The 26,742-nt window shown below is 37.0% G+C and overlaps 2 protein-coding genes across 4 annotated transcripts in view; both read left to right on the forward strand.

Moving 5' to 3' along the window:
• The first annotated feature begins 929 nt into the window (after positions 1 to 929).
• LOC126371866 (uncharacterized) lies at positions 930 to 12,997 on the forward strand. 2 transcript variants are annotated; one of them, XM_050017258.1, is made up of 8 exons: positions 930 to 1,100; positions 4,379 to 4,550; positions 5,833 to 5,922; positions 8,406 to 8,606; positions 10,509 to 10,778; positions 10,887 to 11,229; positions 11,461 to 11,717; positions 12,000 to 12,997. In XM_050017258.1, the coding sequence occupies exons 2-8, from the start codon at positions 4,401 to 4,403 to the stop codon at positions 12,330 to 12,332; spliced, it is 1,644 nt and encodes a 547-aa protein (XP_049873215.1). In that variant the 5' UTR covers positions 930 to 1,100; positions 4,379 to 4,400; the 3' UTR covers positions 12,333 to 12,997. The 2 variants fall into 2 exon arrangements, with proteins under 2 accessions (XP_049873215.1, XP_049873216.1); XM_050017259.1 differs by lacking the exons at positions 930 to 1,100; positions 4,379 to 4,550; positions 5,833 to 5,922 and adding an exon at positions 8,166 to 8,325.
• Positions 12,998 to 14,575: 1,578 nt separating this feature from the next.
• Positions 14,576 to 26,742, forward strand: part of LOC126371857 (integrin alpha-PS1) — a 103,254-nt gene continuing 91,087 nt past the window's right edge. For both annotated transcript variants that reach the window (XM_050017244.1, XM_050017245.1), the window contains exon 1: positions 14,576 to 14,940. In XM_050017244.1, the coding sequence (XP_049873201.1) occupies positions 14,774 to 14,940 (167 nt within the window). In that variant the 5' untranslated portion in view covers positions 14,576 to 14,773. The remainder of the gene's footprint in view (positions 14,941 to 26,742) is intronic.

The raw sequence follows: 26,742 nt of genomic DNA on the forward strand, positions 1-26,742 counted from the left end.
AGCAAACCAGTTATAATTTAAACAATTTGAACGACGAAGGTGCGATTTTAGGGCAGTGACTAGGTCCTCACAAGGACAAATGTGAATGAACGCAGTCATGTTCATTTGTTTAAGGAAAAAATTTACTTGGGGTAAATTATTGGGGATTTCCTCTTCTAAATATGTACCTATACTTATCGCACTTGCCAAACACTTCAAGCTTGATATTACGCGGGCTTTCCTTAACACTTACTTATTTTGATACGCGTAGGCATGTTGTTATTTTCCCAGATTTCTTCCATAACGGTAGTCACGTGGTGGTAAGTTTTTACTGAACTTTGTTGGGCGTCTGCCTCCACGCCTCCGAACTTTGCTCGTTGGGAGGCCGATGACGTCGTAGACGTATCGATAGCTTCGACGCATGCGTAACCACTGTGTATGTGTGCGTGACCGTCTGGGGAGCACGCGGACGGTGCGTGCCGTCGCGCTGTCCCGCTCTCGCACCATATCGGCATCCTTTTCCGTGCGCTAGACTAGGTCGACTGTGAACAGTCCCCGATTTGGGACTGACGTGGCCTCGGTTGTTGACTCTTGAAAAGAGATCTTAAAATTCTTCTTTCATTCCATGAAATCTTACAGATAATATAGAAAATTGCACTTTAGGCAAGTTTTGGCTCGCAAATTAAAGTTAGTAGTTTTTAGATTTAATTTCAAATAACCTTCAATGAATAAGATAAGAATAAATTTTACCCCAGCCTAATTTTCTACCAGACACATGACATACCTAACCCAATGTTAGGAAGGTAGATAGGCCACTCACTTCTTGTGACTACGCGGCCCCGTTTATTGACGTCTGTGGCCCCGATGAGTCTTACTGCCAGTGCCCCTCGCCCGCCGGTGGCCCTGTCCGAGGAGCACCGTTTTACCCAAGTTTATAATAACTCATCGTGTGCACTAACCCTCAGTCTTGTTCGAGTTGCGCTACAGTTCTCTTGTCCTAACCGCTCGTGACACGATCGCTGCAACTGTGAATTTTGTATGGTAGACCTGTGAATCCTGCTACCAATATACCAGAGATCCTGTGATAAACACAGCTTTCAAATTTTTTTGAGTAACGTGAGGTAAGTTCGAAAAAATCTCGAATTTCTTAATATGTTTAGAAGTGTAAATTTTACATTTTATTTTAAAATAAAACGTTACACATTATTAAAATATTGGAGAATGCCATTCTACGAAGAAAAAATCTGGAATAAATCTGGAAAAATCAGAGTAGGTTCTGTATGGAATTTTCTGGTAAACGAGATTGCTAGCAAATGGCCGACGTTTCTAACTGCATCAGGGGGGAGCGCTTTCTCTCTCGTCGCTATGCGGGTTGGTCAACATCTGGTTACTACTTTCCATTAATAGCTTCAAAGGAAATAAACAGCAATCCTAATTTAGAAAGCCGAAGAGTTCTAAACACATTTAGAAATAACAAAAAAAAATATTATAGTACAAGTTGTTATTCCCGTGCTTGATATTAAATTCATTGCCTACAAACTGCTTTACCGATCGCATTTTAAACTGAAATTCATTTCAGTAGGCTTACATTTTAACGGTGCGATATGAAATACCGATAAGCTCGTGTTTGCTTTCCGTTCAAGTGCCTTACGATACGGTCCTTTATTGAATCTTTTTTATCTGTATCTGTAAACCCAAAGCTCTAACAAAAAAAGGCACAGGATGTAATATTTTATACCTGGGAAACACAAAAGATTTGTAAAAAAATTTTGTTTCGTAAAACCAATTTCTATAATCGGTATGCGGAGTCAAACACCTTTTACTTAACATGTTGCAATGTCAAATTGGGAACACCTTCCTTCTGCATTGGTACAGCGGTAGCTTGGTATACGTCATGGAAGTTTTTACTTCTGTAACACCTGTTGAGTTTGATAAGTGTTATTAAAAAGACGTTTCTAAATTTCCAGCTGTTCACACATGATAGCTCGATGCTGTAAGTTTGTCAAGATTTTACGTAAAATGCTCAAAATTTCCAATACATATCGATGGAATGATTCATTGCGATGTAGATTATTGCAAACGTGTTGGTTAGTATAACCAGACGTAGGTATACCGTGTAAAACTTGCAGGGATCAATAACACCGTTAATGATTCAGCGCGTGGCAGTTAGCCCTCGTTAGGCCAATTACTTAGTATTTACTTAGTTGCTTTCGTAAAGTCTATTGATTAAATGCCCATTTCTTTCATATTTAGTTTCGCAATCACGTTTAATTACTTAATTCGACGTTTCTTCCTTATCTGGTGCGTTGTCTTCACTAATATCTTCATTAATTTAGATTTTTGGTATTCTGTTTCTGTTCTCCGAATTATGTTCTTTCCCACAATCTGATAGTTTTCCTTTCTTATCCTCACTTTTAGGTTATGACGTGGTCCTTTCTCATTAGTAGACCTATTTTTATTACAAGTGGTTTGTAATAATGTTCTCATTTTCCTTCCGCTTAGGTTCAGGTTCTAAAGAATAATAAACATTGAATATTCAACAGGTATATAATATCGAATCGAGTACCTAAACTTGTATCAACGTTGAAATTTAAAAAGAATCCGTCATAAGTAATTACAATGGAAATGGTCTGCAAAGTATTAAAGTTTATATTTTACCTCTATTATTTCTGATACTGTTGAAAACGTATTGACTCCTCCAAGGTTTTTAAAATGTTCTGGATTTGAAGTAGATAGAGCTTCTTCTCCTTCTATCGTGTGGGTTAATGAGGTTGGTAATCCATCCTGGTGTCTATGAAATGACTCATGTAACGACTACGTACTTACATCAGTAAGTAGCAACTGGGACCAACGGTTTAACGACAGAGCTGTTTTATTGTCTATGCACTTTCCAAGTCATATGCATTGGTATTCATATATTTACCTATTTAAATATGTTTTATGTTACTCAACATTATACATTGAGTGATGCTAATAACGAAGGCAAGTATAATACTCGTGACAGAAATATCACGAGTGTTACCTGTAAATGCTGAATATAACTAAAACAGCTAAGTATCGAGCTATTAATAGCTTAATTGTGATATAAAAATAAGGATAAATAATACCTTTCTAAATACTCCGTCTATTCCCCTTGCTACAGATTGGATTTTGTACCAATTCCTCACATATTTTCTTCCTACTGAAGATGTTTATTGTTATTATTAATCGTCTAAATGTTTTGTAACTTGGTAACGACTAAGCTGAAACCTAGAAAGCCAATATCGGCAGCTTTTCCTCCAAAACAGAAAAACTAGAAGTAAATGCAATCTAAAAGACCCATTTGCTGAATGAGAAAATTTAATAACTTTCTTTTGTAAACACTAACTAGGCTACGAGCTCCTTAAAATAAGTATACAAACAGTTTATTTATAGAATAACACACAATAGTCAGATATTTCAAAATAGGTAGTTCCGAATGTGTAGGCGCAGACCGGCCACGCGTCGAGAATATTTATCCGCCCACAGACGCCTACAACTAAAACTAAACGCCGCCGAAACGACTGAAACTATATCAGAGTCTAAACACGGTAAATGATGCCTTGTATGAAGTTTAACATAAACAGCCTCTATATATGTCCCACTGCTGGGCACAAGCCTCCCCAACCGGAGGGGGTATGGAGCGTACACCACCACGCTAATGCTGCTGGTGTAGGAAATATCATCATCATCATCATCAGCCCATTAACGTCCCCACTGCTGGGGCACGGGCCTTCCCTATGGATGGATAGGGAGATCGGGCCTTAATCCATCACGCGGGCCCAGTGCGGATTGATAGTTATTAACGACTGCTCATGCAGCCGGGACCAACGGCTTAACGTGCCTTCCGAAGCACGGAGAAGCTCGAGATGAAAACTTTTCATTTTGTGGTCACCCATCCTATGACCGGCCTTTGCGAAAGTTGCTTAACTTCAACAATCGCAGATCGAGCGCGTTAACCGCTGCGCCACCGAGCTCCTCGTAGGAAATATATTCCAATAAAATCCACCATATCAAATATAGAGGATAAATTGACCTAATTTACTTCGAGACGCGATATCATCATCATCATCATCATCTCCCTTGCATTCTTCCGTTTGACACGAGATCCGCTTACCTAACCTGAAGATTAGACAGGTCCGATTTTTTACAGAAGCGACTGCCGGTTTGCACTCGATGTTATTGTCTGATTTGGTAATATGAAAATTCCTGAACACTTATTCAACTTATTGGCTAGAAACAATTACTTATTTGGAATAATTTGGACGTTATGATGGGAGAAAGTCCGATTTCTATTTAAGTATATGTCACTCTTTAATTTAGGTGAATACCTAAACACCTAGCGTTAAACTTCTCAATAGTGGTACTTTTCTTCCTACAGAATAAAGAAGTAATCAGCCAAGATGCTAGCAAGCCCAGCTATGGAGATGCAGAATGAGGAGACTCCATTGGCCTTGCAGCGGCTGTGGAACCTGACACGTGCCCGTCTCGCTGGCACCTCCACCGCCTTGGATGATGAACCCGCGTTGGTCGAGACCTTGCCTTCAGCTCAGGTAAGGAAACTGTTCTTCTGTTTTGGTCAACAAACAAAAAAAGTCCAGGCCTGTAGCTTGTTGGAATTGTTTGGTTGCCTGTCTAGATTACATCTGGTACCAAATACTTGTCGGTAAGTAGGCCATCAGCAAGTTCTGTAAAAAAAACGCTTTATAAAATATCTGCTAACAGTAACAAAAGTCGTAAACTCAGGATTTCCTTCCAAGACATATGTAAAAAAGTATTTACCGTCATCTGGTTTATTTTTGTACTTTTATTTTCTTGAAATCTCTGCTTCCATGTTACGCGTGGAATTCGTAGAGGAAGTATTTTTATTTTATTTACAATTGAGAAGGAAATCGCGTCACACAGTACCACTATACCACGACTTAATTATAGACGTAACGGTGCGGTTATAGGTATATCGGCGTTCAAGGTTTTTAATATTTGTTTAGGTATTTTGTTACATCATTCATCACAATATATATCACTGTAGGTAGATTTAACACGACTAAGTCTATTTTGTATTATGAGGAAAAGTACCAGTTTTAGGAAGACAAAGGCATCCAGCGCACTTTGCATAACAAAGTCCATATTACCTTACATAATTAGCGGTAATGGCTTCATTACCTAACGAAGAGGTTTTCGCCATTATTCGAAGAAGTCTGATGCTATTTTTGGAAATGATCTGATTTGCAATACATTTCGGCTGGTCGTCGAATAAGAGCCTTGTCGTTTATTGAATTTCATGTCAAGGACTCTAGATATTAACGTCTGACCTCCTTTTAATATCAATGTATCAGTAAGTACTTTACTCAGTCACAGTTCAAGATAATTCTACGTTGAGAGCTAATTACTCATTTAGTAAATAACAGTCTGGGAGCCTTATCTTTGCAATTACGCGACGTTACAGCTAAAGAGAACAAGTCAGTAAATCATAAAAAGACAGTACAAAAAATATTTCAAAAGACTATAAAATTCGACTTTAGCGTGATGCATTTGAAATGCAATTGCCGTTACTGCTGTTAGTAATTACCTTCATGTCATGATTTCTTGAGCAATATCATGTATTACCTACAGCTTAGAACTCTATCGCATTAACATATTTGACATTTAGTAAGACTTTGTTTCAATCAGTCACATAATTTAATGTGGCATGGTACTAAAGATACTTAGTTTATGTTCAGCACATTGTTTACCTACTTATTTAAAACATCGGAAATGTACAGATATATAATAATATTTAGTAGTTGTAAGAACGTGCTAACTGATAGCCATGAGACTAAAAGATCGTATTTGCAGGAACCGGAAGGAACTCCGAAAAGCTTTGTCGCCATTCCAAGCGACTATGAGAGCGACGGCGAGGAGGCTTTCCCTGAGCTCGAAGTACCTGTAAGTATTGTTTACTTTTTTATTTTATCATTGATTTATCTATGTTTACGTTTACTTCATGACAATGTTTTAACGTCAAAAAAAATATTTATTTTAAAAGTAGATAGGTATTCAAAATTTTCCATTCATGTTCAAAGTTATAATTTCCTCTATTGTATTTGTAATGTTAGTAATATAATTATTTACTTACAATCAGGTAATCCTTGAACGAAATAATTTAGTCAATATCGATCATGGTTTGACTGTCCTTCACAATAAGCTATCGTATAGAGAAAATTACGTCTGTGGCCTCCACTCTGTTTGATTCACTATTAGAGCAATTTTATGAATCGTAGATAAAATTCCGTAAGTTCGATGAAATACAAATCAATAATGACAACGATCTAGAAATGTAGTAAATAGTCAAAACACCACTAGGACTAAACACTAAACTCATCTTCGAACAGTAATGGAAAGTTACAAAGATAACTGCAGATAATATACAGGATGTTAGTGACATCGTAACGAAAACTTTTAGGGATGATTCAGGCCATGGTTCTGAGTTGACTTCAAGTGGAATTTTCCGTCGCAAACGTATGGAACGGAAAATAATTAAAAAACACTAAAATTTTCATGAATTTTCCGACAGAATTTTTACCCTTAATATTCGTTACGGTGTCACTAACACCCATACCTACTTGTGTGGCTACCTGTAGTACTCGTATGGGGTGTGACATCGTAACGAATACTAAGTGGGATGATTCAACTCATTATTTTGAGTTAATATCAAGAGGATTTTCTATTGCAAAAGTATAAAATTGAAAATAATTAAAAAAATAATAAAAAAACATGAATTTTGCGACCGAAAAATCTGCCTAATTTAGAATCATGGTCTGAGTCATCCCCCTCAGTATTCGTTACGATGTCACTAACATCCCGTATACTTACATCAAAGAAAATTCTAATCAGCATGAAAGAATTACTTCTGAAAGTAGTCACCACACGAGTTTACATCATGCTTGCAACAGACAAATGGAAATATTTGGCGACTGTATCACGTTGTTGTGCTTCAGACGTCGTATGTTTACTAATTGTACGAGTATTCACAGTCACACCCCCGACGAGTGATGTTATCAATATGAGTATTGACGTCACCACCTGACCCCCAGTGTAGACAGACAATGTTAAATTGATAACTCATGACACACTACCTACTCCACAATATACCTACGAACATTGATGTTACTTGGAACTTGCCCAAATAGAAATCGCGAGTAGGTTCGCCACTGTTTCAGATCTGGACATAAGAAATTCTATTCAATTATTTCTGTCGCGTCGCCTACGTTTTTGGCAATCCTTTCCTTTACAAGAATTCTACTTTTAGTACAGTTTACTACAGAAATCTCTCGATTTGTCGCAAATATTCCAGTAACAAGAATGTTCGACTTATTTTGAGACAATCAGTCTACTTCATTGTCTTCTTTTTAATAGTGCATTCAGCACTCATAGCGCTTCATCGCCTCTCATTCAGAAGGGTCTAGGAAGGTCGTCAACATTTAATATCGCTGTAAGGTTTCACTACTCATGTTGGCAAAAACTATCGAAAGGTCTCAACCTTCATTGGAGGTTTACAAGTTCACTACGAATAACAACGTCAGTTTTGTCAGTTTACAGTATAACGTCCGCAAGTGAATTGTTGAAAAAATAAACTTACTTACATAAAAGACTTCAGTAAAGATTATTCGTTATAGTAATATTCTTCAAATACTTTTTATTAAATCGTTGTTATGAAGACGATGACTTTAACAAACCTGATATTCTTGATACTCTTGTAGGTGCTATGGACCACGTAGCGCGGGAGTATAAATAGGCTAGAAAATTCTATAAATAATACGCTTCTCGAGCGAACTTTGTACCGACTTGCAAATAACATGTCAATTTAACTCTATTGAGAATCTGCGCAACTGGAAGCAATTGCCAGTGATGAACTGTAAGACGTAAAAGATTTCAATTACCGATAAATGGTCGGTCGATTGGCATGCATGTCACTGTTGATAGCAGCCCTGAGTACTTACCTTTACTTATAATTTGAATAAAGAATAGGTAATAAATATAGAGCCCACGAATCCCGTAAATTTTATTTTTGTTACTGATTCATCATACTTCCGACCATCTTGTAAATTCTAGTTATGTAATGTGGCGCATGATATTTTTTGGCAACGGTTGTAACAACATGAAACTGCGGAAGGACTGCCAACTCATTATGCAGTCTAGGCTTCCTATTCTCTCGTGACCTACTGCTGTCAGTCGGTCTGAAATTTAAATCCAATAAAAAAAAAACTTGTAACTATGTTGAAAATATTGGCGTGTGAAGATTTTGATTACGATGATCTTCTTGACTTGGAACTCGTCGAAATAGAATTTGTTACTGTTTCGTTATCTTTGAAACTTACTAAGTACGTATTAGATGTGGCAAAAGAAATTGAAGAATTATACATTTTTAGGAGCTACCTGAGCCCGCTTACAAAAGTTATTGGGCTGAGAGCATTAGTGAGAAGGAAGTGTTGCTGGACGCAAGCACCCTCGGTGATGTTCCGGCCGTGTACCGTGTGCCTGCGCCCGCGCCGCACCAGATGCCCGTCATCGGGGTGTACATCGACCCCCGCGTCCGAACCGGATTCCGATACAAAGTGCGCCCCATGCAGGTGAGACGAGTAATTTAATTTAACCTCCAACCGTGTCGCAAATTCATCGCACGACGGGGAATCGTTGCCGAACCAAGAAGTGTTGCTGATTGCTACATCGTTTCATACAATGTTCACGCAATCATCCACATTTCTTTTTGCCTATTTTATGCCTCAATACACAACCGATAATGCGACTATTCCTCGTCAGATTATGTTCTGTGTGCTTTACCATCGACAAAAAAAGCTTGTGTATCATCTATGTGATATTTCCCATCGGAAAAAGAAAAACTACGAAGATCCATATCATTTTCGGGGCAAAATTTATTGACTGGACCGCGAAAGAAACGACTAAGCAAGAATTTAAATGAGAATTGAGTTTGGATATCATAAATAACGATCATCTTTAAATATTTTGTGCTGAATTTACTATTGACTATTGGTTAGTGATTTTAATTTTTAATTCACTGCCTTATTTTTTTATAATCTAAGAATTATTTTTAGTGTCTTGAATACTATTTGCCAGATATAAATACTTATGTGAATCCCATCGGTTTTGTGGTTACTTTCGAACATTTCTGCAAGGTTTAATATTTTTCAGAGTCTCGAAGAGGATGGTGAGTTTACTGTACCTTACAAAAATGTTCATGAACTTAGCGAAAATTCTTATTACACATCGAATTCGGCCACTGTTTATCAAAATTTGATATTTACACAAAAGGTTTCTTAAAGTTGTACAAAAGAATCTTCGCGAAGTTTCATCACTATAACCACAACCGAAATAGGGTGACTTGTGATGACAGTCGATTCTCTAATAATTCCTTCGTCATGCCATAATGTTAGGATACTTTTTATCCAGCACAATGTAATGGTAAGGTTGTCATGTAGTTTGTGCCACAATTTTAAAGACAATTGTAGTCGCTCCTGACACCCATTAAATTGTTGAGTCTCATCGCTATCACAAATAAGTTTGTTTATTATCATATTTTGAATTTTAGATTGAATGCACTAACTTGTTATATTTAATTTCTTAAAACTATGATATTTAAACTTGTTCAACAACTATTGTAATGGCAACCTTACATGAAAATGTTTGAAGATGCTGTTAAATTAAATGGAGATTAAGATGTTTCTTAAGCAAATATCAAGTGGATGATTTTGCAAAATCCAAATTCCATTCGTCAGCTGGTCGATTTCAGCGGTCCGGATAATCCGGTCTAGTAGAGTAGAGGCTAGGGGGTTAGAGCAGTGTTAGCAGTGTCCGTTGCTGACGTTTACAGACTGGAAACATTATCAACGAACAACACTGTTGACTTGCGTATGGCGCGACTGGTTGTGTGCACATTTCGATGTAGGCGATGGTATGTGGATCGTCCAGTTTTTCAGACCCCCGCCCGAAGCGGCGAACACAAAAACTTCAAGAGCTTGCAGCGACCCGACAGGTCTAAGTGACATGGCTGGCAGCATGTTATGTCCGCAATAGGTAAACCATAAGTATCATTCATAAGGGCGTCACGCCTTGTTAATCATATCAATGTTACATTACAAAAGATTTCTCTTTTGTGGTCTTGATATGGTTATTTTTTCATCTCATTACTCGCCGGGTGTATATAATTCCGTCATATCATTATGTACTTTTGTGCTTATTGGGAATTTCATGTCTAACTTGAAAAACCACGAGAAAAGCTGATGAATATGAAAAAATAATCATAACTTTGATCACTGGTCCGACATTTTCAGAAGAAAAAGTAAATATTAAATGTTCATAACGAGTTAACAAACATTATATTAAATCAAAAACAGAATTATACTTAAATATATAAAAGTCCTTTCCTATCTTCGAGTGTTGAATATTTGAGAAACAGTTGTTATGTTTTTTTTTGCCTTACGGAGCAGAGTTTATATCATACTTTAATTTTTCAGGCTCTGGATGCGCCCCCGCTATCGGTGAAACCAAGATACTTGTTCGGAGGGAAGGCTCTGACTCTGCAGTCCATTGGTCGCGGGTTTGCTCGTCGGCTCACCTTCGAACCCTATGGCTGCACTCTCAATGACAATGATAATTATTTCTGGACTGACTCCAACCCTGAAGGCTTCGTCTTTGAAATTGAAGCTATTTCTGTCGGAGATAAATTCACAATTTACGATGCCAATCACGAGCCTCAGGGGATCCTGGAAGTTGTTCAGCAGCAGGTAAGATTAACTTTAAAATAATTCATACCTTGTTAAAAATATGAATAGTATTTCACGCTATGTCTACTTATTCGAACCTTTAAACTAATCAATTATTTATTTTCATAGAAAAACCAAGTTGAACTGGAGCAAAACATATCCGATGATGGATCCATTGAGAAGAAAGTGAAGATTAACACTCTTTGTAAAGTTGAGTGGTATGAAAATGATGGAGCTATTAAACTTGTGCCTGTTACTGGAGTGGCAATTCTCAAAAAGGGTCGTGGAAATGCCGTGGTGACAAGAGTAATTAACGTGGCCATCGGTATCAAGCAGCTCAGGAAAGGCTACGAACTTAAACCCGGCATTGAATCCTCATCCAGAAGAGTCACTGTTAATGGAGGAGATATCAATGACATTCCATGCCAGTATTGTGTCGTTGGTTTGGAGAGATACGAGTTGCCTGTTATTGGTAAGTTTTGAGTCAAAATACTTCCAAACTTTACTGACCTTTTCAATTTAGGTTAACATTTTTTTATCGGTTTATTTACGACAATCAACCCATTTTTATCAAAGTTTTGTTTAATAAATCATAATAACGGCCTCAAAATGAGGATAATGTTGTAATTTATCTGTTTTTTTCTCACATGTGTGATGCGTGTCGTAAACAACAACAACATCTGATGAAATTTATTTTTTTCAGGAACATACGTTGACCCTCGGATTATTCCCGGTTTCCACTACCGGGTACGGCCGTCTGGCAGCCGTCGGCACTTGTTCGAAGGCCGCAGCTTGTTGCTGCAGTCCATCGGCATGGGCTATGGAAAGCGCATTACCTTCAAACCAGACACGCTCAATGCCCCAGAAAATTACTTCTGGTCTGACTCACATCCTGAAGGCGTCGGCATGGAGCCCCGCGCTATCCACCCCGGCATGAAGTTCTCTATTTCTGGAAATGGGGTAAGTGTCGTCATATAAAAAATAAGTCTCTATTCATGGCTTTCAGCCAAGATCTGATACAGATCGTTATGAATTAAAACGTTTGGCGCTTAGTACAAGCAATGATTTGTTTACTGTTAAGTTGAAACAAATGTTAAAGTTCAAAAGACAGATTTTGGCAGAAGGACAATTTCTAAATGTACTCAGCTGGCTTCATGCCAATGATAATTAAAGCATTTCACCTTGGCATTTCATTTAGTGAGGTGAGCTGATCATGTACTGATTGTAGTATTTTCTGTCCAGGGTTTGCTCGGAGAAGCCAGCGTCTTCAGGGCCGATTTGCCACAAGTGGAGGAGAAGACAGAATATGTCGATGTCCCGGGCAAGCGCGGAAAGGCAGTGGAGAAATACATTCACGTAGACGTCACATGTCACGTCAAATTGGCAACTACTGGCGGTGGCTCAGTGGACTCAGAAGTTCATTTAATGAAGGTGTCCGGAGTGGCTGTCGTGCGCAAGGAGCCCGGACAGTCCCAGGCTAAACTAATCAAGGTTTACAACGTGGGACTGGACTCCCAGCTGAACCTGCTTTTCGCACACTCACAGACCGAGCTCACTTTCCACCCCCTGCCCTAAATTGCTCACGGCACCGGAATGGCGTTGCAGTGCTTGTGCTTATAGTACTGGTACGCCAAAAAACCCACCTGGCGCGACAGAGGTTCCGTCAAATGCAAACCGATTTGGTCACGAGTTCGCAACCGAGGCGAGGTCTCTCGTATCGTCGCTGAATGTTCGGTTGTGGACTCGCCCGGCGCTCGCTCGCATGGTCAGTACATGAGCCGTTACATCTCGAGCTCTACGGTTGTATAGGACCACATCATCTAGTTCCAAATTAGTGGCTGTAAAATTTAAATCTGTGGCTGCAGATTGAAAGTAAAATCCTTATTATCTTGAATTTTAAATCAGGCTTCTTACCTTTAAATATTTTTGTAGGTTACTTTAGAATGTAATCAATGGGTTGAATTTATCAGTATTCTTGTTTTTTATGGACATGCATACCTTTCTATATCAGACGTAATGTAATAATTTAATTATAATCACATTTTGTTTATTTTATTTAATAATTCCTGTTGTCGGAGAGAGTAGTAAAAGACTAGTAAATTAAAATTCCTATAGCGGCATCTATATCAAAATATGTGTGGTCCAACTATTTGATCCCCAATTTTATTTTTGTTTGTATTCAATTTTAGGTTTGTCTCGAATACTGTACTCTTTTTATTTAATAAAATGATTATGTTTAATTTTGTGTGTTTTTTTACCTTTCCTTTAATGGGTCAAGTCATCTATGTTTTAAAGTGAATATTTTCTGATATTCCTAAAACCAATATCGACCGTAGTGATGTACCAAGATACATATATATAACATGACCCTAGTTGTGAACCAGCGAAACGAATCTTAATAATAATCTAGGCATTAATTCTGCGCATAAATAAAAAAAAATATGCCCACGGAACGCGTATCGCAAAAGACGCATTTGTAGCAAATTTTAATAAGCGATTGTTACGTGCTCAGCGCTTGTAGCGCCCCACTATAATTTTAACCGCACTTAACCATTCATAATTTACACGTTACCGCAAAGATGTAAATCGTTTTAGGGATAGGTAGACGTTATTTATGACCATACGTAATGTTGGCATACATGATTTTGTGATTGACAAAGAACCAATCTTCAATAAGTAAGTATATGGACTAAATAGGAAATAGGTGTTGCTTATGAGACTACCCTCATTTTCAAAGTAGATAAAAGAGTACAAAGGACATGTGATGACCGACTTAAGGCAGTATCACCTATAATTACTCCCAAACTACTTAGGTCAATTCAGTGTGCCTCATGATTTCATACCATCATCAAACGTCAAATCGACAGGATCACCCGAAAAATTATGAACAGAGGTAAATACATAGATATTCATAAATAATTGGAGTTTTTTTTTAAACCTGGGGGTTAAAATCAAAGCAATTCATCTAAGAAAGCAATGTTGCAATTTGACATTTGCGCATAAAAAAGTAAGTGAGCAATGCAAACAATGTCGAATAGCAATATTGCTTTCTTGGATGAATTGCTTCAATGTGGCAATTTTAACCCCCCAGGTACCTAATTTGAGTTAAGTCTAAAAGCATAAACGCAGAATGTCTAGTAACTTTAACATGTTTACTAAGGTACCTGCATAACGACTTTATGATCAGGGCTATAAACGAGACGACTTGACAAAATCACACGGCCTCACTTCGGCTGTGTGACCATCAGAACAGGAGGAAATATTCAGCTGATAAATTATGGCGTGGTTTGAGATAGCCTATGTGCAGAGTGTATTAATTAGTCTCTCTGTATACTAATGATCAAGACGTCAAGACGTGATCGATCAAAACTTAAGTGAAGCCAAATTATTGATAGGCTAACCCAATATTTATTTCAATTTCATTTCAAATTAAGTATAAGAATTGGGTATTTTAAGAATCATTCGCGTCTCAAAATAAGGCAGGCAGCAAAGAAATGATTCTTTAGTATGTATTTTGTTGAAAATTATTCAAATCTAGAAGAAATAAACAGCCAGTATATATTAAGGACCTACATTAGAGAAGCCCAGTAGCTCCAAACAATTTAAACTTAAATTAACATATTTATAGACCTCTAAAGGTTCACATGAGTACTACAATCTCTAACAGAATGCTAATGCCAAGTATCCGGCTCGAAGGCTGACGAGTTTCAAGCAAACTTTACTAGATGGCAGCACAAAGTACTGTAAGATCCCTGTAGATGGCGCGCACGTCATAATTCAACTTTTATGAGTTCAGTCGCCTCTGCCTCTACTTGTTGGCCGCGAGTAGGACAAGTTATGTCTCTACGTCGAGTCAGATACGAGCAAAGTTTATAGTAGCAGGAACCTACTCCGCCGGCGAACGGCAACCGCGCTGGGGGTCCCGTCGCTCTGCCGCTCTACACACGAAACTCGCGATGTTACAAAAAATAACGAAATAGTGAATTAGTGCACGACGAAAATTACGAGAATTCACAATGGCTTCGATGTGTGCTAGTGTTTTATTTTTGTGTATTTTACACAGTGCCGCCAGTTTCAACCTGGAACCGAGGATTCCTGTGATAAAGTTGGGAGAGGCCGGCTCTTATTTTGGATTTTCTGTCGCTGAACATCTGACTGTCAATGAAAACGTGAATACTAGCTGGTAAGTTTATATAAACGACTAACTATAGTAAAGTAAATAGAAGGAGCAAATGGTTAAACGTAATGATGTCATGTGTGAAGGCCATGTGTTCGCTGTTGATCTTTTCTGTGAATGGGCACAGTAAGAAATATTGTGTCGATGTGTGACTGATATAAGTTATCAGAAGTCCGTTGCTCTTATCAGGAGTTTATGATGCTATTGTAATTCAGTTGCACGTTTGATATGAGAAAGTATGTTTTAATTATATTTTACAATTTACGAATAAATTTACTTCTCGGTTTTTTCGAGTGGAAAAAAGTAGTTGCGATTATAGAAACAAAGGCTGTTTATAATTTTCAATGAGTTTTACTGTCACTCTCGAGTCTTGAAATGGTAGATGAATTGTATTATCTCAATTGTCTTGTTTAGTACTTTACACGTTACCTGCATTTTACGACAATAGTCACTTTGCAGGGCCATTGTAAAACGGACAATGTAGTTTAAACACTTAACTTTAGATAATAGTTTGACAGGGAAGTGTCCGGCTGGCCCGCTTACCTGACCAAGTGGTGACTCCACACTTTGGAGGTGTCAATAAAAACTCGAAACCGCGCGGGCTGTAATTAAAATTTTATTTCGGTATAAAACGGTTCGTTGACTATGTTTTTGTCACTCAACAGAAATCTTTCGAGCGTTAATTATTTTGGAGGAATGTCTAGGTATTTTAACTTAAGGCAAAAAAGCATTACTTAAACATTATGGTGTTACTGAAAATACTTATTACTCTTAATGTAATCTTGAGTACTTCGTCAGTAATAATGCCTTTTACTTTGATCTTTAGTACCTTTTAGTCTTTATTGCCATTGAACTCGTAAAATTGGCGGTACCCTCATTAAGGATATTAAAGGAATGTAGGTATCAACTTACATTATTTATACACATTTTATGGCATTTCCATGTAAACAAAAAGTCACAACTTACATCACATCCTCCTACGCATCTTTAATAGGTAGGTATCCCACTGCAGCTATAGTTGTTTTTCGTCATTTTCTTTACTTTTAAATAGAATTTGTAGTTTGGCAGCAGTTCGTTATCTAAATTCTTTGCCAAGTGCAGTAATTTGCGATTGTGGTATCACACAATGAAGCTGGTCACGCGTCTTCCGTTGGCGTGACCTAGTCTCACTTCAGAGTAGAGCGGCAATGCAGATGGCCATCGTGTTCCGGCTACATTATATTAAACAACTATTCGAAATTCGAATATTTCGGATGTTTTCGGAAAAATATATTATAAGAAATATATACCGTAACCGAACAAACAAATCCTAACAAAAAAATAAACTATTGCGTCAGCAAAAAAGTTCTTCTTCTTTTTTAATTCTAATGTAGGGGTTGAACACCAGATATCCACTCCTCGCGATCTTTTGCAGCCTCGACGCGACGTTAGGAGTTGTAAACGCTATTACCTTCAAGGTGTATTATATTATTATGTATCACATTAGGATTTGTACATTTTACCTAATAAGAGAACTCTCTGTACAATACCTATCTATATCAAAAAGGATCAACGCGCAATTTTGGGGTTTTCAAGTGCAAGTTAAAAGAGACACTGTTTCTTACAAGCTTGCGAAGTAATTTTCATCTTCTATTAAGTTAATAGTAAAACCAAGTGCAATAACCTTAGGGATATCGGATGCATCCAAGAGGCGCCGAGTGACCCAGACTCGGATCAACGACTGTTCTCCAGACGTGCATAATGGTCTACAATCACCACATCCTTCATGGTTCATTCATTGATGTTGACGTGCGATTAATATGTGCAGTGTATCGGTTGTCTGTCAATTTCGAAACCTGTTTTTTGAATATATTTTAAAGAATTGATGATATGATGAGAAATAATAAGGTTCATGTAGTATTTATCTACTGAGATGGTTGAATTGGCGATGATCTGCTAACAAATCGCATGATGATCGCAATACAGTCCTGCATATTGAAAGTAGTGTCTACGCTAGTAAATAATAATATTAATCACGATACGTTACTTATCTTGTAAGTAGTGACATAAAATGCTGAAAATATACTTAACAATGATTCCCATATCTGATAGCGCCTCTTAAGAAAGCAAGTCTTGATTATTTTCCTGTAATATTTAAACGCCTGAAATAAATTATGAGTCATCAACCGAAGGATAGAATGAGAAAGGATACTCATATTTGAATTATTTTTTTTGCCGAACTGTGAATTGGCGTAAAACACTGATTGCGAATCACGAAACTATGAGTAATCCAACTTGGGTGGTGAGTCACCTTTGCTGTAACATCCTAGTTCATGCTTGAGTATATGGATTATCAGCATTTCAGCAGTACATTGTAGTTGGAAGACGTCCAGGAGACTTGGGTCGCGACATATCCTCGACCCATTCCCACTTTATATCGACTCTAGTTGCGACTTGCGAGTTGAGATAATATTCGTATATAATCGTTTTCACGAGTGGGTTTAGTAATAATAGTTCATAGTCAATGTGCGTCTCATATATTTTCAAATATAGGTATTTTCCCACGGTTTGAAAACCAGTACTCTATATTCTTCAATTTGTGATAAGAACGAGTACATAAATATAATGCAATATGAGCCCAATGCGCCTACTCAGTTATTTTGATTGAATAAGTAGTGAAATAATTGTTACTTACTCGTATATGTTTTGAATTATTTGCGTGTATGATGGTTTATAAATATTATCTTACTACCTGTTGTTTATCTAATTTTTAGCTATGTTATGTGAGTATGGTGAATTACGATGACACTAGCCAAAAGTTTCTTAAAATGGGATTTCATTTTATACGTCATTATTTATTATAAAATATGAACCCTACTTATATCACAGTGAATTTATTAATAAATACATAAATCGATAATTCTTATTACGTTTTCTATACTATATCAGAATGGAGACAAAAAGTACATTGACCGCTAGATCTAACGAGATCTTTGCAGGGATTCGATCTAAATATAGAAATTGGTTACCCCAATGCGTGATTACGTTCAAATGATATATATTTATACATGCCCACGCAAGCATTCAACATTCACCTAGTTATTTAGTGGAATAAAAAAGACGATAGTTTTTTTGCCTGCTTCACGGTGTTCTGTAGGTACTTTTTATATAAGTATTTGCTTTAAGCTACCGTCACAGAAAGTGGATGCAGATTAGTGTTCTGTTGAGTTGCAGTTACAACTCAATACTCAATGGAATTGAGTTTATGCCATATCATGTAAGTATCCATAAAATATGGTACAAATGATTATTCAATGTATTGCCATTGTGTTCATTTACTTGCCGATGTTTTATTAACTAATTTGGTCTAGTTGGTTTACGACGCTACGTAGAATACATGCTTGTTGCGCCGACGTCGTTGCATTGAATACATTCAAGATGTTATGGCAGTGTAAAATAATAACAGTCTTGGTATTTGTTAAAATTAATTTTGTGAATACATTATCGCTTAACCGCTAGAATATTATGGTGCAATGTGCAAATACTACAAGTTACTCGAGTATTAGTTATGTGACTTTTATGGTGGTTATAATTTTACTGTGAATCTGAGTAACTTGTATGTATCAATTATTTTAAGTCTACACTTCTATAATATTTATAGTCATTGCATCCTCTTCTTCTACTCCTCTCTTTCATCGGCAATTTTCTTAAGCTTTTTAATAGGTTATTAGCTATATTTCGGTTATCCATTTGGACCTCGCTAGCCATAGGCCACACATTAATATCCATTGGAATTTGACTCGAAATTTTGATGAAAGAATTAACAATTAGACGCAAATTGCTGAGGGAACTATTTTCTAAAACATTATAAAATTACCTTAAGGTCTAGACAGTAGGATGATTATATTACCTTGTGTATAATGTTCATTTATGTACGTACAGACTGTCGCAAAGTTGTCGAGCTTTCCTCATCATTACATAAACAGCAACGGACCTGTTATCATCCTGCCAAGCAACGTCAGTCTATCAGGGGACCATTAAGTGTAAATATTATGTTCGACAAGACTACCTATGTAAATACGAGCTTTCGATAAGGTCTGATGGCTTCTATTACCACATAAATGCTTATACTCGTACATACTTCATACTAGGGTCATTTCAACCAGGGGTCTTAGCCAAGTTGCAAACGATTATGACAATCGACAGTGACAGTGATAAAAATATATGGGATAGGCGCACAGTTACAAGTTATGTAGTTGCAGTCACTTTTGGTTTACAGATTTATAACAAATACATCATCATCACCAGCCCATTAACGTCCCCACTGCTGGGGCACGGGCCTTCCCTATGGATGGATAGGGAGATCGGGCCTTAAACCACCACGCGGGCCCAGTGCGGATTGGTGGTTATTAACGACTGCTAATGCAGCCGGGACCAACGGCTTAACGTGCCTTCCGAAGCACGGAGGAGCTCGAGTTGAAAACTTTTTTTTTTTTATGGTGGTCACCCATCCTATGACCGGCCTTTGCGAAAGTTGCTTAACTTCAACAATCGCAGACCGAGCGCGTTTACCGCTGCGCCACCGAGCTCCTCATAACAAATACAAAATAACAAATACAAATATACTTCATTGCACCAAAATAAAAATAAATAATTATAAAAGACTCTTAATTAGGTACATGGCAAATGGCGGACTTATCGCATAAAGCGATTTCTTCCAGACAACCATAAGTCGAGGATAATGTAAAAATTGAAATTCAAAGATTGCGGGTACAAATTATAAGTACAACTTACCAATAAATATATGCAAATAAATACATAACCGACAATAAATAAATAAATAATATATCTATTTATATAAATAGTACACACAAAAATACTTAATAATAAGCAACTCAAGAGCCACAGAATATAAACAACACCACAACACAATTAATTACAAAAACAGAACCATTTATAACCCATTGCATGCTAACACATAAGCATTGCCTAAAAAAGGCACGGTACCCGAAGTATATCTGTTGACAATTGCAACATAAAAATACCTTTAATAAAAAGACTATAAAAAAATATGAATTCCTTACTTTTTAATTAATTTTATATTCATCAATCTATCTCTTATTGTCGGGCGTGTTTGTAAACTTTGTAATTACTTAAAGTGAATTAAACATCTTATTCAAAAGATCTCTTAGCTGTAAGTTATCTGTAAGTATTTTAAAACATAATAACTTTAAGCGAATTTCACTCCCACAGACAAACCGAGGTTTTGTGGGGTTTTTATTATACCAATATTTTCTGTATTTTTATGAAAAATAAATATTTTACTTACTTACTTACATTAAAAAAAGTGGCAAAAAAATGAGCGTTTTTTACTACAGTCTACGAGTGATGAAACTAATCAAACCAGGGTTGATGAGGTTGGTAATTCACCTCACAAACCCACACGATAGAAGAAGAAGACTAATTTAACCACACTCACTTTAACAATATCTATCGATGAACTCTTCACCGAGCATTCTGAACCATAGTATTGTGTACCTATGTCCGTCCATCGTGTCAGATAGGGTGTACGTGTACCTAATGTCCTTTGAAAATATAGGTATTATGTGCGAATTGAAGAGTGGCATCTTCTTACATTTTCTCTGTATTCCGGACTATGCAAAGAAACCTTTTATCACAATCTTCTGGTAATCAGACAGTTCCACTTATATGTAATTTCAGGTGCCTGTTGGGCACAACTTCCACTGGTTGATCATGCAAATTATTGCGGTCTGAGGGCGTCGGTTAAGGGTTTTTGAATGATTGCAGTAGAGAAAATTACCGGGAGTAAAAGTGTTGGGGTTTCCGAATGTTTAATCATCGTTTTTTTTAAAAAAGAACTTCATATCTTGGTGTCTTCGTGCACGTATAAATTTAAGTAAGTAAGCAGTTTTAAATCAGACGGTTAACACTATTAGTACGCAACTTTGGAATCCCATAAGCTGGCATATTTAGCTACAGATACATAAAGATCTTCACAAATCTTTCGTCCATGTGAGTTTTTGACGTGTGCTGTGAATAGTAAAAACATATTTTTACAATCCACATGTATAATACTCTTCCCAACCGCGTGTGGGTGTGAACGCAACTTAATGTCGTCACAAATACACACGTATCTCACACTATGACACGATTTTGTAACGTTTAAGAACGTTTTTCTTTCTTCGGACGTATTTTTGTTTGGTCGTAGATTTTTATAGCGCACATTTGTAAATTAACATAATATAAGCTAACGACTATAGCCCCAAAATTAATATACAAATTCTAGAGTATTAGTTAAACATGTTTATTTAGAAGATTCATTTTTGATGATTATTTAGTAATGAAAATAATGCAAACGTACATAAGAAGAAAAGTATTTGTTATTCCATAAAATAGGTAGGTAAGTAATTCCCTGTAAGTAGCGTAATAGTTTCAGGGAGGGGCGGCGTATACAGGGTGTTAGTGACATCGTAACGAAAACTTTGATGAATCAAACCATGATTCTGAGTCGATATCAAGTGGATTTTTCCGTCGAATCATCCCTCAAAGTTTTCGTTACGATGTCACTAACACCCTGTATACTTGAAATTTACGGGATACGATAACTAATAAGTATATACACTTCTCATCAAAAAAATCGAAACACTTCCGTTTTCATTGTTTCTGTCCGAATTTAACACAAAAAAGAATTCATACGATGAAAAAAAATACATAAATGTATAGCTGGCAGTTTGGCCATTACAGTAATAAGCGAAAATTCTAAATTCAAAATTAGAATTTCATTTGTTTATCTTATAAACGAAATGAATCACTGTTTTGAGACAAATGTGTGTTTAGAGTTGGAGTACATTTAGCGTTTAAAAACTAAAAATTGGCGCCTATCCTTAAACTTTTTGTTTTTTATTTCAATACTGTAACTTTGGGACGTCTGAAAAAAGGTTTTTTTTCTAAAACGTATGGATACTTCGCCCACAGAAGCCGCCCAAGTTGTGGCATTGCTGGATTCTGGCCTTAGTCAGCGTGTTGTGGCTGCAAGACTGCATCTAAGCCTGTCATCTGTTCATAGAGTCTATAAACGTTATCGGGAGACTAGTTTGTTCACGCGCCGTTCAGGATCTGGCAGGAATCGGGTCACTTCTGAGCGAGATGATCGATTTATTGTAACAACTTCTTTAAGAAATCGACGCCTTAACGCTTTTCAACTGCAGCAGCGGCTTCGTGTTGTACGAAGGGTGGCTGTAAGTGACTCTACAATTAGAAGAAGGTTGAAGGATCGTGGACTGGTACCGCATAAGCCAGCAAATGGGCCGAAATTAACTGCAGACCATCGAAGAGCGCGCCTTAACTTTGCACGTGAGCACCTAAATTGGTCATACCTACAGTGGAGCAAAGTTCTCTTTTCTGATGAGTGTAAAATTATGCTGTATGGTAACGACGGAAGGAACAAGGTCTACAGAAGAGACGGAGAACGCTATGCACAATGCTGCATTGAAGAAAAGGTCAGCTATGGTGGCGGTTCTGTAGGTATGACCAATTTAGGTGCTCACGTGCAAAGTTAAGGCGCGCTCTTCGATGGTCTGCAGTTAATTTCGGCCTATTTGCTGGCTTATGCGGTACCAGTCCACGATCCTTCAACCTTCTTCTAATTGTAGAGTCACTTACAGCCACCCTTCGTACAACACGAAGCCGCTGCTGCAGTTGAAAAGCGTTAAGGCGTCGATTTCTTAAAGAAGTTGTTACAATAAATCGATCATCTCGCTCAGAAGTGACCCGATTCCTGCCAGATCCTGAACGGCGCGTGAACAAACCAGTCTCCCGATAACGTTTATAGACTCTATGAACAGATGACAGGCTTAGATGCAGTCTTGCAGCCACAACACGCTGACTAAGGCCAGAATCCAGCAATGCCACAACTTGGGCGGCTCCTGTGGGCGAAGTATCCATACGTTTTAGAAAAAAACCTTTTTTCAGACGTCCCAAAGTCACAGTATTGAAATAAAAAACAAAAAGTTTAAGGATAGGCGCCAATTTTTAGTTTTTAAACGCTAAATGTACTCCAACCCTAAACACACATTTGTCTCAAAACAGTGATTCATTTCGTTTATAAGATAAACAAATGAAATTCTAATTTTGAATTTAGAATTTTCGCTTATTACTGTAATGGCCAAACTGCCAGCTATACATTTATGTATTTTTTTTCATCGTATGAATTCTTTTTTGTGTTAAATTCGGACAGAAACAATGAAAACGGAAGTGTTTCGATTTTTTTGATGAGAAGTGTATTTTGTTTTCTGTTAACATAATATATTAAGTTTAATTAATGAGCGATACCATAAATAATATTCATAAATTACTTATTGGTCACTAAAACTATTGGAAGTCAAAATGTTACCTTATACTTACTTAGAAAACTTAAACATTAATCTGTTAACCAAATTATACCGAAAATAAGTCAATGACTCTAACCTTAAGCCCCTCTAACCTTAGGCCGCCTGTTGTGCTTTTCTGTATATTATGCTGTCCTTATCTCGGTATTTTGTGTCAATTGTGCTCAATAAAGTATTTTATCTATCTATCTATCTATCTTAAGTAGATACTTAATATCATATAAGATCAGCAAGAGTGGAACTTATTTCATTCACATGGGTTTTTTTTAACTAAAGTGCTCATTAGTAGCGGATTACGGCAAATATTCCGATAAAATTCAGCAAACAAGTCCCCTAAGTAACAATAAGCATAAGTAGTTATTTCCAATAATCCCATTTCCACTAAGTGGGGTGTCGACAGTGCGTCCCCGGGCGATTCTCTCCAATTAAATTGTTCACACGTAATACACAGCGGGGCGCACTGTGTGTGAACGAATGGACTATAATAGGATACTAGAACATATTTATGTTTCTATGAATTCATGATACTAGTATTAAGGGGAAATAATTCCACGTTGCTCTTGAGGTTAGCATAGGAATTGATCGAGCTTGGTTAGAATTTTGAATTCTTTGAAAATGTCCATTAATTTGCGAGAATTACTTTCTTGGGTTGAGCTGTGTCATATCAAGTAATATAAGCTGTAAGTAAAGTGATCTTACGTTTTATCAGTCACCCCTGAAAGGAGTAATATAAATTACATAAACATAAACTGCCTATATACGTCCCACTGCTGGGCACAGGCCTCCCCTCAATCAACCGGAGGGGCGGGGGGGGGGGGGGGGATGGAGCATACTCTACCACGCTGCTCCAATGCGGGTTGGTGGAGGTGTTTTAACGGCTAATAGCCGGGATCAACGGCTTAACGCAGGTGATTCAAGCCTGAAAAGTCCTTACCAAACAAAGGACAGTCTCACAAAGTGATTTCGACAATGTCCCCATCGGGAATCGAACCCGGACCTCCAGATCGTGAGCCTAACGCTCTAACCACTACACCACGGAGGCTGTCATAATATAAATTAATCAAATGATAATTCGATATCGCCGTTGCCAATTTAAAAGCTCTTATGTGTCGCCCTCACCAAATTTCTTTTTTGTCAGGATCGAATAGTATTTTGCTCCTAAAACATTCAGTACAAACTCTATGTCATGTACGTAAATATCAATTAAGTACCTTTTAATATATTTAACACACGGTCATACAAAAAAAAATTCAGGCGGAAGTTTTATTTAATTTCTGAAAAATTGACCCGATCGCACATAAATGATTTTAAATTGGCAACGACGATATTATGTTCGTTGAAGTAAGTATGTATATATATGAAAGCAGGATATTAAAACAAAGACGTACTTACCTTAGTGGTAAAAAATAATGACATATTATTATATCACCCGCATTAAGACCCGGATATAAAATAAGAAACTTACTCTTTGAAAACAATGAGCTTTAATAATAGATAGTTTAAGATTTTTATAGTAAACAATTTTATTCAATAAAATCGCCCGTCAATTGAAAAACCTTGCATAAAGTAACTTGTAAAAAGTTATCGATTTACGACTAGTAACTTTAAACATTTATGGAAGAAACATGAACATCCTTGGAAATAAATAATTGCGTGTTTACAATGGGAAGTGCTCTGGTAGATTTATTATACTATATATTATTGAATTGAATAATACAATTAAGTATGTTTTATGGATGGTCACCGCTCTATAGTCAGGAAAAACAGAAAAACACACACAAACCTCCCGTAAACAAAAACGAACCGTATGGTCCTTAGCTCATAGGTTAGATAGAACACAATTCTTGAACACAAGATGAGCAGCTGAAGGCGTTCTTTTGTTTTTTATCCCCCCCCCCCCCATTCCTGCCTAATATACTTTTATAAAAGTTTATATCGTGAGCCCTCGGCACTCCGTCCGACCAAATAGTCTTTCTATGTGAGGCAAATCAACAATAAGTCATATTAAAATAAATGTTAGCAGCAATGCTGTGATGGACGGCGTTCGTTAAGGCCGCCATAACTCCAACTTGACGTGGGAAGATGTACCAATTACAACGTAGCTTCCAGGTTACTTGTTTATTTATTACCGGCATTTATTAATGCGATGTTTTACTTGGGGGAATGAGTATACATTGCTCTTGCCGTAAATATAAACATAGTTCATTTGGGTCAGATAAAGATACGCGTATACCTATTTATATAAGTATGATAATATCATCGGAAATAATAATATTTTTGCAATAATAATAACAATAAAAAATAAAATCTTAGGTAGGTAAATTCTCTAATGAGTAAATGAGTGACGTCCAGAATGATTATATGGGCCGAAAATAAATATAATAATGGATCCTTGATAAGAAAATTAAAACTAGCGGGCTGTAACTTAAATTGCTGTCTATTCATCATCTCCCTAGCATTATCCCGTTTTTCACAGAGTCTGCTTACCTAACCTGAAGATTTACCAGGTCCGGTTTTGTACAGAAGCGACTGTCTGTATGACCTTCCAACCTGTGAAGGGAAGACCAGCCCAATACCCAGTTAGTTCACATACCTCTGAAAATAAATTTCTCGGGAGTGTGGGTTTCCTCACGATGTTTTCCTTCATCGCTGAGCACTGAACTTAAATCTAACTATTAACCAAAAAATATGCAAATTAATTATTGTGACAGATGCGAGAGCGACCGAGATAGAGAGAGCAGTGTCTTCTTTTCAGTGTTATGTTGATGACCTCATCAGAATTTTTCAAATTAATAAAACAACCATCAACCTTATACTTTCTGTGATAGTAATTATTATTCAATACAAAACTGAAAACGTTGATACGTACGAAACGGACGAGTCCTTATCTGTTAACACACTAACCACACTAGCTCAATCGCAGAAGCTAAAACTAAGCTAAGCATGGAAAAAAGCTAACCAACTGGAATCAATAAGCGTATTAATAAGCGTGCAACAGCTTGAATATCAGTAATTAATTATAAAACAGAACAATCATACGCATATTTGTCGGCGTCAGGCTTAGATTATAGTGGTGTAAAGTTACTACAAGTTGACACATGCATGACATTTGCCAGCGATCAGCATACCACATAACAACAGAGATTCGTGTAAACAATAAAACTGGTCAACTTAACAAAATATTTGATAAAACATGAAAAGAAAAAAATAAAAATTTAATTGTGATAAATGTTTTCTAGCCGCTGGTTGCCTGGAAGAAAATGCTGCTTAGCGATAAAGCCAAGCTTTATAAGATTGTATAGTATCTTTCGTCCATGTGTGTAAAGCTTATTTTATATATTGTGTGCAATAAAGTACATTTGTATTGTATTGTAAATGCAAATGTCACATTTGTAACCTACTGTCCCTTCTGATACTTTTC

Source organism: Pectinophora gossypiella, chromosome 13 (genome assembly GCF_024362695.1).
Source record: "Pectinophora gossypiella chromosome 13, ilPecGoss1.1, whole genome shotgun sequence".
Taxonomy (NCBI): domain Eukaryota; kingdom Metazoa; phylum Arthropoda; class Insecta; order Lepidoptera; family Gelechiidae; genus Pectinophora; species Pectinophora gossypiella.

What these genes read in the sequence shown, in the direction of transcription:
- LOC126371866 (XM_050017258.1), top strand. Translation starts at nt 4,401, where the DNA reads ATGCTAGCAAGCCCAGCTATGGAGATGCAGAATGAGGAGACTCCATTG. An exon ending in ACAAAGTGCGCCCCATGCAG is followed by an intron (nt 8,607 to 10,508) that starts GTGAGACGAGTA and finishes TTAATTTTTCAG; the next exon opens with GCTCTGGATGCGCCCCCGCT. An exon ending in TCTCTATTTCTGGAAATGGG is followed by an intron (nt 11,718 to 11,999) that starts GTAAGTGTCGTC and finishes TTTTCTGTCCAG; the next exon opens with GGTTTGCTCGGAGAAGCCAG.